General features: G+C 37.1%; 1 protein-coding gene across 1 annotated transcript in view; it reads right to left on the bottom strand.

The window, feature by feature from the left end:
- cdk19 (cyclin dependent kinase 19) overlaps positions 1–13,007 on the bottom strand; it is a 49,990-nt gene that overhangs the window by 17,917 nt on the left and 19,066 nt on the right. Inside the window, exons 3-5 of the mRNA XM_077553340.1 lie at positions 12,467–12,577; positions 11,478–11,618; positions 947–1,004 (exon numbers count right to left, since the gene is read on the bottom strand). Of these exons, the coding sequence (XP_077409466.1) occupies positions 947–1,004; positions 11,478–11,618; positions 12,467–12,577 (310 nt within the window). The remainder of the gene's footprint in view (positions 1–946; positions 1,005–11,477; positions 11,619–12,466; positions 12,578–13,007) is intronic.

Raw genomic sequence — 13,007 nt, 5'->3', positions numbered from 1 at the left:
TAAATTAAATTAATTATGAATTTGGATTGGAGTCACTTTGGATTAATTTAATGAATATATTTGGTTTAATGAACTCATAATTAATTAACCCTAATATATTCACTTTGGACTGACTTAATTCGTGTGTTACCAATTCAAGTGATTTTTTTGGTCAACAATTCAATTTGTAATCTTAAATTGGTTCAACAATTCTCTTTTTAGAACGTACTATATTTGGTTCAGTCCGCTGTCTATATTGAAAGTGAACCAATGAATCGCTATCTAAATTGTGGGCAGTGTCCTAGGAGAAAATAAAGGACAAAAAATAAAAAATACAAATCAACAGCATTAGTCCTATGAGGACTGTCGGCCCATCAGGAAAATGCCTGCAATGGCATTTGAGATTATAATATCAGTGTGGCCTTCAACAACTCTTCCGCTTTCTCACATGGACCCTTGGGAAAATGAATTTCCCACCCGTGCTCTAACACCTGCTTATCAACAACTTCTAAACTAGTTTTAAAACCAAGTAGGCAGAAACAAAGGGAGTGTTGTGAAGGTCAAGGTCCTTCCTTATCGCATACTTTTGCCTTTACATTTCACAAGCTCCACTTCAACATACACATAAATGTCTGATGTGCAGCACAGTGATACATAAGGTTAGCACGTCTGCCTGTCAATTGTTCTGGGTTTGAATCCCGGCTTGGGTCATTTTGTTTCCATCTTCAGAAAGAAAGAAAAAAGCAAATAGTGGTTTGATGCCTTGCCTTAAGGCACCTCGGCAGTGGTCCGTAAGCAACAGCTCGTTCCAATTTCTCTATTTCTGCAGCAAGACTTGAGCTAGGACTCTCAAAATCTGCCGCCCATACTAGTAAACTTTACTATAAGTGACAATATGGGCTGTTCAATATTTTAAAAGGGCAAAAATAATAAATAAATGGGTTTTTTTTTCTGAAATTCGCCTTACCAATTTTAACTCTTCCCCGTTCTGGTCCTTCTCCCATTACCAAGATGTTAGCTGGTTTCTGCAGAAGAAACAAATGTAAGCAATGTTTTACAAGCACAAATAAATAAATAAATTTCAATTAAGTAGGGTTTGCGACCATTAAAAGCACTTGAGAATGTCTGCCGAACGTCTTTAAAACAGTTTGTGCACCTTTAACAACCCTGACCAAAAACCTTCGCTACGCAGTTATGGCTTTATTCTTCCGCCTATTTGTTTAGTCATCATTTGCTATGTGTTTATTTTCTTTCAGATTGCTTTGCAGTATTTCTGCGGCCGATATTTGGTCATCATATTTTTTTACAATTTGAAATGTCAGTTGTAGTGAAAATGCGTGACTGAGTGTGTTATTTGGATGTGAAACAGCGCTTGCCTTTTGATGCACCTTTGTTTTGATGGAGATATTTTTCTCTGTGTCCGATTTGAAAGAAGCTTTTTTGTTTATGTCTCTTTCCACTGTTGTACCATCCCATAAACAGGGAAAAATAAATAAATAAATAAATTTAAAAAAAACTAGCTCAAAGAATCCATCCATCTATCCATTTTCTTAACCGCTTTTCCTCACAAGGGTCGCGGGGGTCGCTGGAGCCTATCCCAGCTGGCTTCGGGCAGTAGGCGGGGTACACTCTGAGCTGGTTGCCAACCAATCGCAGTAGCTCAAAGAATATTTATTGCAAATCAGTGAGCCAATCTCATTTTATTTTCACAACAAAGTCTGCTTCTTCCTCATTTTTATGTCTACCGTCCTCAAAGAACAATTGCTCCATATGATGTAACAAACATCCTACAATTTAGTGACGCCAAATGTCCTTTTTTCAGGAGACAATTATTCCTTTCTCTTTACTATTTGTAGAGGAATAACACGGTTGACTAATTTTTCTTTTATTTACGCATTTAAAAAGGTTTTGCACTTTCCTCACTTTTAAACAAAATGGTATTTATTCTGAACACAACTGTATGATTCTACTAAATGTACTGTACTATTAAAAGCCTCCCAGAATAATGTATGTTTCAATTGTTCTTTTTTGTTGTTGTTGTTTGGTTTTTTTTACCAAGGGTTGTGTTTTCAAGCCATGAGAGCACTAATAAACAGTAGGGTAGTTTGAGAAATATATTCACGGCTGACAGGAAGTAAAATGTGATAAGTCCAATATCCTCTTGTACAATCACATCTGCATCTCTGTCCAAAAAGTAGGCCAGCTGAGGAGCTAGTAGATCGCTTATGCAACACAATGATTCAGACGATAACAAAGCTTCCCTCAAATTGGGAGATTGCATGGATCAGCTTTAGCAAAAAACAACAACAACAACAACAAAATGAAAAGGAATTCCTTATTAGTACATGAAAACCTTCTTGTTCTAACGATAAACTCACCAGGACGATAAACTTTGTCGTTAAGGACGAGAAACTATCTTCATTGGGATGAGAGACTTTGGGGTCGTCCCTCACAACTATTTTTGCCCTGTAGAGATCCCTGGACCAAAAACAATCTGAGAACCCTTAGACCACTGGATATGCCTATATTAAGTAAGTATATGAGATGGAATTTGTCAAAACATAAATAAATAAATGAGCCCAGAATCTCTTCAGACAACTTTGTTATCCCCCAGCCAGAAAACAAATAGAATTAAATTTCACTCATAAAAAGCTTTGGTATATAGTATAAAAATATAATGAAATCCAGTCAATTATGGTTGTACTGGATATGGAAAAACTGCAGATAACTAACTGTAAAGTGCTCATGCTGCTGCTAACTCCAGACCATGTATGTGGTCATGTCCAATATGAGTAATAGAGAACTGTGAATCAATCTGCACTCGTCACACTTTTACTAAGCCGTTACACCTTCTGTTGCTGCATTCTCTGTGGAAGGGAGTCTTCCTTACAGGAAGACACAAATATACTGCAGCAATAGATCACCTTCAGGAATCCTCCCTGTGGAAGTGATAGTTGGTACGGCCCAATGAGCGTTTTGCTGTGGTCTGCAGAGCTGCTCAGTTAGCATCTTGACAGCACAAGCTTGAGGCGGTTACATAACCCTCATGGGGGCGTGCGGCTGGGAGGGTAGTGAGCCCCTCCGGTGTAGCTTGTGGTGGGTGGGACATAGGAGGAGGAGGAGGACAAGTGGGGGATGGGAAACATGCAGTGGTGCAATGCAAAGCATGTGGCGGGAGTCAAGCTAGGCTATGTAGGGGAAGCAATGCATGCGAAACACCAGGGTAAGCATAATGTTATGGAGCAGCAGGAGTGCTTGTTGGCCGTCCACTTCATTGACTGCAATACTTCTACTTATACTAAAGTGAGAATGACCGGAACTCAGCAACATCATCGAAAAATAAACAATGCGCCCTTGTTTGATTTATTTTTACTCACAAAGAGCCTGTCACCTGCTCACAGTTGATAATCTGGCCAACAAAGACAAACACAACAACAAAATTGTGAGAATTACGATAGCCCTGCAGCAACAATGGCAGGAACCCCTGGAAATGAACCAGCCTTAAATAATAATACTGCACTACAATGTTATCAAATCAGATAGGTTGGGTTCTAACAATGGAGCATTTCATCCAGCTGTGGTAGAAATTCAGACAAAAAGGACAAAAGTGAACAAACAAACACTTTTGTAACGTTCGCTGCAAAAACAGCATGCTTCAAAATCAGTCAAGTTCTTATTTTATTAAGACCAAAATAGTTTTTTATCTGTCCCTCAAACGTTTGGAGGTCAAAATTAACTTAGAACAATGTATTTTTACTAGTGTTGTTCCAATACTGTTTTTTAGCCCCCGATACCGATTCCGATACCCAACTTTGCAGTATCGGCCGATGCCGATACCATACCGATACACAATTCTTTTTTTTTGCAACATGAAAAAGCTGTCTTGCCATTGGTTAAGAACATTCAAGGACCAATAGGATGTCTTAGCTCGGCATGCAGTGAACATATCACACATCAGTGAATGTCGTGCATGAGCAAGACACAATATGCTGCATCCAAAGTCCTATATTAGCGTCAGAATTAATGGTATCGGCATGCTACTTGTTAGTACTCACTGATACCGATACCACTGTTTTAATGCAGTATCAAGGCCAATGCCGATACCAGTATCAGTATCGGAACAACACAAATTTTTACACGGCATTGTACAGCATACCAAATTAAACATATTCGGAATATCAAATATTTTATCAGCGTGTATTTATTTCCACATTTATTTTTTTTTATTTTTGTATCTCTATCTCTCTCTCTCTCTCTCTCTCTCTCTCTATATGTATATATATATATATATATATATATATACAGTATATACATCTTTTGTCATTTTTATTTATATTTATTTTTCATATTTAATTATATTTTTATATCAGTTTTTATTTTTCATTTATTTTGGCCGTTTTGGTCCTCCATATATAGCTGCCTATCAATAGTGGTGAATGAGTTGGGGGGGGAAAAAGTCTAAACAATGAGAATGTTTTTCATTTCTTATTAAAATCCCTGTATTATACCACCCCCCTTCATTTAGGATCTTTAAACTAACTAAATAAATAAATAAATAGTATTATTCATGGGATTTTAGAGCATATTTGTAAATAAGTAAATAAATATTGATCATTGGTAATTTTATAATTAGAAATGCTGTACATCATAATATTTGTACTCAAAGTGTACCTGTGGGGGGTCAGAAGGAGAAATCTATATGGTTTAAGAAGAAAAACTGCATCCAAACACGTTTTTGTTACACTGGTTTTATTGAAGTAAGCTTGTAATAGCTCTTGGAACGTATTTATTGAGACTCCATGACAGCTATTGCTCGCAGAGAAGCCGTGACGTCACCTCGTGTATGTAAGTATTCTCCCAAGCAATCTGGCATCTCACTCAAAAGTAACTATTGGGTGACATCCTGTCAATGAGGTGACGTCACATCCGCCCCAAACATGGCGAGGAATGTTAAAACGAACGAGCCAAATTATTTTGGCAAATACAAGACTAGACACAAAAATGGGAACACCAAGTATTTATCAAACTTTACAATATATGCTCCATTTTCCCATCAATACCTCGAAACTTCAAAGAAGTGAATCATTCGTCATTTCACAAACTCTCTTAGCATATAACGTAATTCTTCTGTGACTTTGTTGTCAAGTCTTCTGCGGGTAAGACCATACGATCCATAACTAGCCTATCAGTCACTGATAATAGAATTATTGGGTGTAATACATGTAACTCAATATACACAGGACCTCTGATTGGTTATCATGTCACTAAGCCAAGACATTTACATTCACAGACTAATGACCTGATATGGTTTGTTCTCTCCGATTGTTCACACTTAACTGTGTAGACCCAGATTACATGCAGTGGGTTTAATATGATACTCCTTTCAGCTCATTTAGCAGAAATGATTCAACAAGAAAGCCACTACGTTGCTCGCTGCAGGTACAGTACAAGCCGAGTGGTCAAAGGGGTCATTTTAGAGCTCTGTACAACTTACTGTATATAAAAAATAGACCGATATGTTTTTTTCAGGGCCGATGCCGATTATTATTAGTCAAGGAGGCCAATAGCCAATATTTGCCTTCAGAGTAAAAAAAATTAAATGAAATACAAACTCCAACTCTAAACTTTGTTGAAATGTATATTTATTGAATATATATATTAATATATATATATTATATATATATAATATATAATATATATATATATATTAATACATATTTATTGAATCATTTTCTGAATTTTAAGTGGCCCAACATACTAAAAATGACATTTGTAGAGCCTTTCTAGATATGCAAATGAACCGTTTACAAACTGTTTAAAAAAAGTAACATTTCTCTTTATCAAGACTGATGAATAAAGATACTTATTTTTTACAAGAAAAAATCTGCCCTATGCCAAGGTCCATATTGTGAAAATATCATATGAATGATTGCCTAGTAACTGCTTTATAAAAATAAAATAAAAAAGGTCATCTTACGACAGTTTGCTAATGTTTTTGTTCTGAATGTAGAGATTGGATTTGTCTGCAGTTCAGTGCAGGAGCTGATATATTCTGGTGAATTAGGGTCTGGACCAACCCAAAATATTGTCAAATCCTGAACTATTTGCCTTGGAGAAAGCTGTTCAGGGAGCAGTTTTTCCAAAACAACAGTGGAATATATAAACATTATGCAATTGCTTGACTCACTGATTTTGGTGTGATTGAAAAATTGACGTTTTGTTTTTTTTTCTCCTCAAAGTGGCCCCTGTATTCTTCCATTTTAATATAAGTGGCCCTCAGACAAAAAAGTTTGGACACCCCTGTCTTAAACAGTTAACTTAAACAAGTAAATAGCTCCCTGTAGTTTTCTACAGTAAATAAAAAGTTTTCCACTATCTTAGCTTAAATTTCAAATAAAAACAGAAGGTGAGTCAGCATCATCTCTTAAAAAGTTAACTGAAAATTTACAGCAAGTACATAGTTCCCTGAAGTTAACACAGATTTAAAGTGCTTTATTATCAACTGTCAGATTTTTTTTTTTAAAGGACGCCGATATTAGTCAAAATGCTGAGTATCGGCGCCGATAATCTGCCCGTCTGATAATCAATCTATCTCGTATGTGCAGTAACAAGGCGAAATGTCTTCTCCGAAAACCAGAACAGACCAGTTGGATTCACTGAAATTCAATGAATTGACCTGGATGAATGGCAATACTCACAGGCACGAGTTCTGTCTTGGCTTGTGGCGATGGTGAAAAAAAAAATTAGGCAGGAAAAAACTAGTCGAATGCTTCTGCCGTGTGACAGCGCACTACTCTTGATACTCTACTATAATGGTCCTCATTGAAATGTTATCAAAATGGATTGAATACTTTTTGATGTGGTGGTTTAGTATTTGAAAACAAACACTCTCCCACCAAGGCCCCTATGTCAAAAGCATTCATCGATTACATGATATGTAAATTGTGGTTGTTTATGAGCATTCTTACATGACTAAATCAAATTTAATCAAACCGATTTTTGCTATACTTAGGACGGGAGGCACAGTTGGTGCACCTCCATGAATCAAAGGAAAACCCATAAATCAATGAAATACCTTGAAATTGATGAGATTAAAATATTGTCTTAGTTGATGTAGGTGATATTTTTTTTTGATACAACAATACTGCCATTCTTTTTTTTAATGCATTTAAGGAAGTAATGAGTGGGAGTACACGGCAGCAACAGTTGGGCAAATTGAATGGAAAAAATAAACCACAAACGATAGCAGGATCCAGTAGCACAATAACCTTTATTTTTATTTTTATTTTTTTCTTAAAAACAAATGAAATTAAAGAAATAAGAACTAGCAAACGTGAAATGGATACTAGTCATACATTGTTTTTTTTCTAATGTTTATATGTTCAGTCAATCAATACTTATATATAAAGCCTATTTCCGAATTTACCCACAATGAAGGAATTGGGATTTGGGGGGCTACAAGCACTATGTTGTGGTCTCGGTTTGTGTAAAACAATTCCCCTGCCGCCCCTGCGACCCCACCCCCAAAGAAAAATGTACTCTTTTTTTTGTGTGTGACTGGAGTAAAAATAGCATTAACCCACAAAATAATGAGGTAATTTTGCAATAGATTAAGTTATGGAAACAAACGGAAATCCGGAATAGAATGAATCCGCAATAACCGAACTGTGACATAGCGAGGGACCATTGTGTGGCCAATGTTTTGAAAAACACTGCACTTTGAGATGGACAAATGAAGAAAGCTCAATCAACGATCAATTTCCTGGTGTACTGTACAAGTAATGAAAAAGCAACCCTGAGATTAACTTGTGCAACAGAGCAGCTGACATAAAAGTGCACTTACTTTCTGACGTCACATTCTGGGAATGATGTGCTTAACACTACATCTGAAAAGGACTCAATCACTGAACACATGACATTAAAACTGCTTTTAGCAATTTCAATACATGGCAGTAGTCCACCGCCACTACATTGTATTAAAAAGCAAAGCGTCTTCCACAATTGATCAACTAAAAGTGACAAAGAGACAGTCATGTGACGTCTGCATGCGTTCTGATCCTGGCATATCGACATAATGTGACGTCCAGCTGTCACATGACCTAGGATTGCTGAGGATTACGTAAGAGCAGACACCAGCAGCGGAAGCCTGTGAATAAGTAGACGCTGATAAGGTTATGGCCTTGAATTGCTGACCTCCACTACCCGACTGAGACGTGTACATAGAGACATAAGCTATTTACGTTCCACCAGCTTCAGCTTGAATTGCATGACATTACCGTATTTTTTAAATAGTTTCCCTTCATCAAATAAGAAATAATTTTAATCTATTTGACTTTTGGCCACACCTGATGAGTAAACCCTTGGCAGTTGCCCACATTGCCCATAGCAAAAACCGCGTTCCACCAGCATTAGCGCAAATTGCAAAAAGTTGTCAGTATGACATTATAGTATTTTGAATTAGTATTAGTTTCACTTCATTAAATAAAAAAAACATTTTTTATTCTGTTTGACTTTTAGCCACACCTGATGAGTAAACTGTGATCTAAAGTTCTAACAAATAAAGAAATGAGAAATAATTGTTATTCTATTTGACTTTTGGCCACACCTGATGAGTAAACTGTGGTCTAAATTTCTGACAAATCAGGTGGAAATCCCGTCTTTTTCTTTCATTATTTTTCTTGTACAATTAATACCTTTTTCCCTAATTCCCTCTTCCAATTTGAGTCTCCGGAGCAAGTTGAGGTGACGATGAGGACGCCCCAGTACCTACTACACCAGAGGTGGGCAATCTCAGTCCTCGAGGGCCGGAGTCCTGCAGGTTTTGGAGGTTTCTCACTTCCAACACAAGATGATTCCAATCAACAGGATCGTTATCAGGCTTATGCAGAGCTTGCTGATGAGCTGATCATATATCAGCTGTGTCGGAGAAGGGCAACATGCGAAACCTGCAGAACTCCGGCCCTCCATGCCTACCTCTGTACTATACACTAATTCGATATAGAAATGTGCGTTAGTCCAGCGAGTAAACTAGCATGTTTTGTTCAGATTTTTTTTTCTTTTTTTTTGGGGAGGGCGCACGGGCGCCCTCACATATACTGTATAAGTATAACGCTGATAAGGTTATGGCCTTGAATTGCTCCCCTACTGAGAAGTGGACATAGAGAATAATCAATAATATATAATTTCTATTCTATTTGACATTTAGCCACACCTGATGAATAAACTGTGATCTAAATTTCTGACAATTTAGGTGGAAATTTGTTGTTGTTGTTTTTAGGGCGCCCATGCACCCTCACATAAATTGCGTCGGTTGGGCGGTTGTCCACAAATCCCATAGCAAAAAGCGGCTCTGTGTTTGTTCCACCAGTTTCGGCTCGAATTGCAAAAAAAAGTTGTCAGCATGACATTACAGTATTTTGAATTAGTTTTACTTCATTAAATAATAAATATTTTTTATTCTATTTTACATTTGGACACACCTAATGAGTAAACTGTGATCTACATTTCCAACAATTCAGGAAATAGGATTTTTTTTAAATTCTATTTGACTTTTAGCCACACCTCATGAGTAAACTGTTATCTATATTTCTAATATTTCAGGTGGAAATCCTGTTATTCTAATCCAAAGCAGAGGTGGCAAACCCAGGTCCAGAAAGTAAAAATCCTGCCACAGTTTGGCTTTAGCCTCAGGTGCTAGTTAGCTAGCTCCCATGGTGCTCATTTACCTGCTAGGGAGCAAGCTATCTAGCATCCATGGTGCTTGTTTACCTGCTAAGGAGCTAGCTAGCTAGCTAGCTAGAAAGCGCTAGAGGCTAAAGCCAAACTGTGGCAGGGTTGTTACTTTCTGGACCTGGATTTGCCACCTCTGATCCAAAGAAAGTCTGGATGGTGCTCATATTCCTGAAAAACAAAAAAACAAAACTGTGGGAAACCCACAAACCATCACACAGGCGTCAGTGTGCTGTAGCTAGATAGAGATACTGATGAGCCAGACAATACTCTTGACTAGAAACATTTCTGGTCTAAGTAGGGTGACTAGATTTAGAAAATTAACTGAAAATCAAATACACAATAATTCTCACCAGGAATTATTTATAACAAATGTAATCACTAATCAATCTGGTGACTACTTGAGCTAATGCAAAAATGCTTTATTGGTTGACAGTTCAACAGCACTAAACAAAGCAATGCACTCACCATTATCCAACTTTTGCTCAGTCGCGGCAGCTATTAAAATCTGGCTGTGCCAATCGCCTGGCATTAGCCCCACATTGTAACGTTGGAAATATGCCGTCAGAAAAGCTCAGCTTGCGTCAGGTCTGACTGGCGACCGCAGCATTAGGGAATTAGAACTACATTTACCATGATGCTTAGACACAGTAGCTGGGAAGGGTTCTAGTTCTAATATCACAAAAATGCGCCTGCTCGGGAATGAGAATGCAAACGTGAATGTGAAACAAAAGTAGAAGGAATTTAACAGTTAAATTCCCTTTTAATATGTTTATCGTATAAATCGCTATGACAACTTTGTGATTGACATACACATGGCCCAAACAATTGGCTTTCTGATAAACTAAAAAAAATAAAAAACAGGGCACCGATTTTTTTTTTAAGGTCCTCTTCACATTTATTAAAAAAAAAAAATCTCTATTACAATAAACAATATCACATTTAAGATAAATGTTTTGGTCTTATAGGTTAGGCTTACGCTAAAATAAAGGCAAATAAACCATGAATTAATATGAAAGCGTTTCTCTCTCAATCTACCTCAATTACAGTTGTTAACTTACTAAACATTTTGACTTGTATTTTAATAAACATTCACTACAACATTACAACATTCTACCGAACAAGCTTTGGCGTAATAGTTAAGTATGTCAGATAATGCAAACAAATCTGTGGGTTTGTCACTTCAACTTTTCACTTTTCATCAAACAACACTATGAAAAATGTGGACTGCACTTCTTAAGCACTCAGCTTATCTAGACACTATCTAAATAAGTAAATGAAATATAAAAAATAAATCCTACCAATGGACCGAAATTAAGCCATTTTTTGTTTTTTCAAAATTGCAGCTTTTTCGATTCTTTGTTGTATTTTACTACATTGCGATGCCAATTTGAATTAGATCAATTGTTCAGCCCCGCTCTATACTGTCACTCCCTTCTTCTTTTGACTATGGCAGAAAGGTGAACTTGACCATGAACCGGTCGCCAGTCAATCACAGGGACAGACAACCACTCTCACATACATTCACACCATCAGCAAGTGGGAACGCAATCAATGCGGCCTGTTCAATAGACGCACAACCCCGACCTGGCTGTGTCTTTTTCTCAATCTCAGTGGGCTTCAGTCTAATGCCCAAATATGGTCACTAATGGCAACTAAAAAACTAAGAAAACAACTCAAATCGAGGTATTAGAAGAGCAGAGCAATAGACGCTGTATTCAAGCCATGGGAAAGTGGAGCAGTGGAGCTAAAATAATGTAGCAACTCACCAGATCCCTGTGGAGGACCCAGTTGGCGTGGAGGTAATGGATCCCATCCAGAATCTGATACAGGAGAGACTTGACCATCCCTCGGGGCAGCTGCATGGGCTTTTTGTTGGCCTTGGAGGCACGATGGAACTTGATAATATGCTAGAAGAAAGACAAAACATTTCACCCAATGGAATTTCTTCTCCGCAAAAGGCCACCTTGTATTCATTCGACTAATCCACCAAAATCATATCAAGAAGTCATGCATATCAGGCAATGCTTTTTTTTTTGGTGGTCCAACTGATTTACTGTATTTAAAAATAAATAAATAAATAAACTGCTCTGGCCAAAATGTTGGTAATCATAGAGGAGCACAACGGTCCAATGATTTGTTCTTAGCCATTCTTGGGAATGTTAAGGTGTGTATTCTATATGACATTATCATGTTGGAGGGTCCATCACTTGACAGTTTCCAGAACATTTCAATCCAGAATGTTTGTTAGTCTTGACATTTGATTTAACCCTCCAGATTATGACCCACTTCTGGATGTAGCAAAGTAGCCCCAGAGCATACACTAACCACCTCATGCCAGTTTTGTTGTTTGGTTTTAAAAATACATTGATTCTATTGGATCACAAAATTATAATGCAATGCCTGATTTATGATTTTCAATAATCCATTCTTAATTAGTGTTTTATTCATTATTACTTTTTACACTTTTGATAGAAAGGGTCACGTCATCCAACCAATTACATATGAAAATCTAATTCAGTCCTGTGGCCTGTTTTTTCATTGCGTATTTTGGAACATTGATGATTTTTGTTTGTTTGTTAGACAACATTATGTATACAGTATATGCACCAGACTGCTGTAGAATTATTTGGGATAGTCCAAGTAGCCCTCCAAATGACTTGTCAGGTTTTTGCTAGCCTAAAGTCTGTATGACTTTTGTTTTTGAAAATCCCGCGGGACAGAGATCATGCAACATGGACATAGAAGAAAAACTCACCCAAAGGTCATGTTCGGCATAGTCTAACAGGAGCGAGACCTTTCTATCACTGTGGGACAGGAACACTTTCTGCAGGGCAATCACGTTTGGATGTTTCAATTCTCGCAACAGCTGGAGAATACAAAAAGAAAAATGTCTGACAATCAAGCCACTGTGAAAACAACACAATACTATCAATACTTAAAAAAAAAACACAATACTAAAACTAATCTTTTAATTATTTTAGACAAATTTCTCTTAAATGTTTTTAAAGTTTTTGGTCATGTGCTTTAACGTTGTCAATGTATGCTCTTAATAATTTTTGTGAGCTACTTTTGTTTTCTCTGCTTCGTTTCTGAATGTTGTTAACTGTTGTTTGTTGATCTTGTGGGTGTTGTGTCTTTGCTTATGCAAAGCACATTGAGTTGTTTGTTTATGAAATGTGCTACACAAATAAAATTGCCTTGCCTTCTCCAGAAGAAGCAAATGTTGAAAGTAGGGCCCGGCCGGCATTTTTTGAGGCCAATGCCGATACAGATTTTTGCCAGAAAAAAATATCGTT

This window comes from Vanacampus margaritifer, chromosome 19 (genome assembly GCF_051991255.1).
Source record: "Vanacampus margaritifer isolate UIUO_Vmar chromosome 19, RoL_Vmar_1.0, whole genome shotgun sequence".
Taxonomy (NCBI): Eukaryota; Metazoa; Chordata; class Actinopteri; order Syngnathiformes; family Syngnathidae; genus Vanacampus; species Vanacampus margaritifer.
This window is presented reverse-complemented; position numbering and strand designations above follow the sequence as displayed.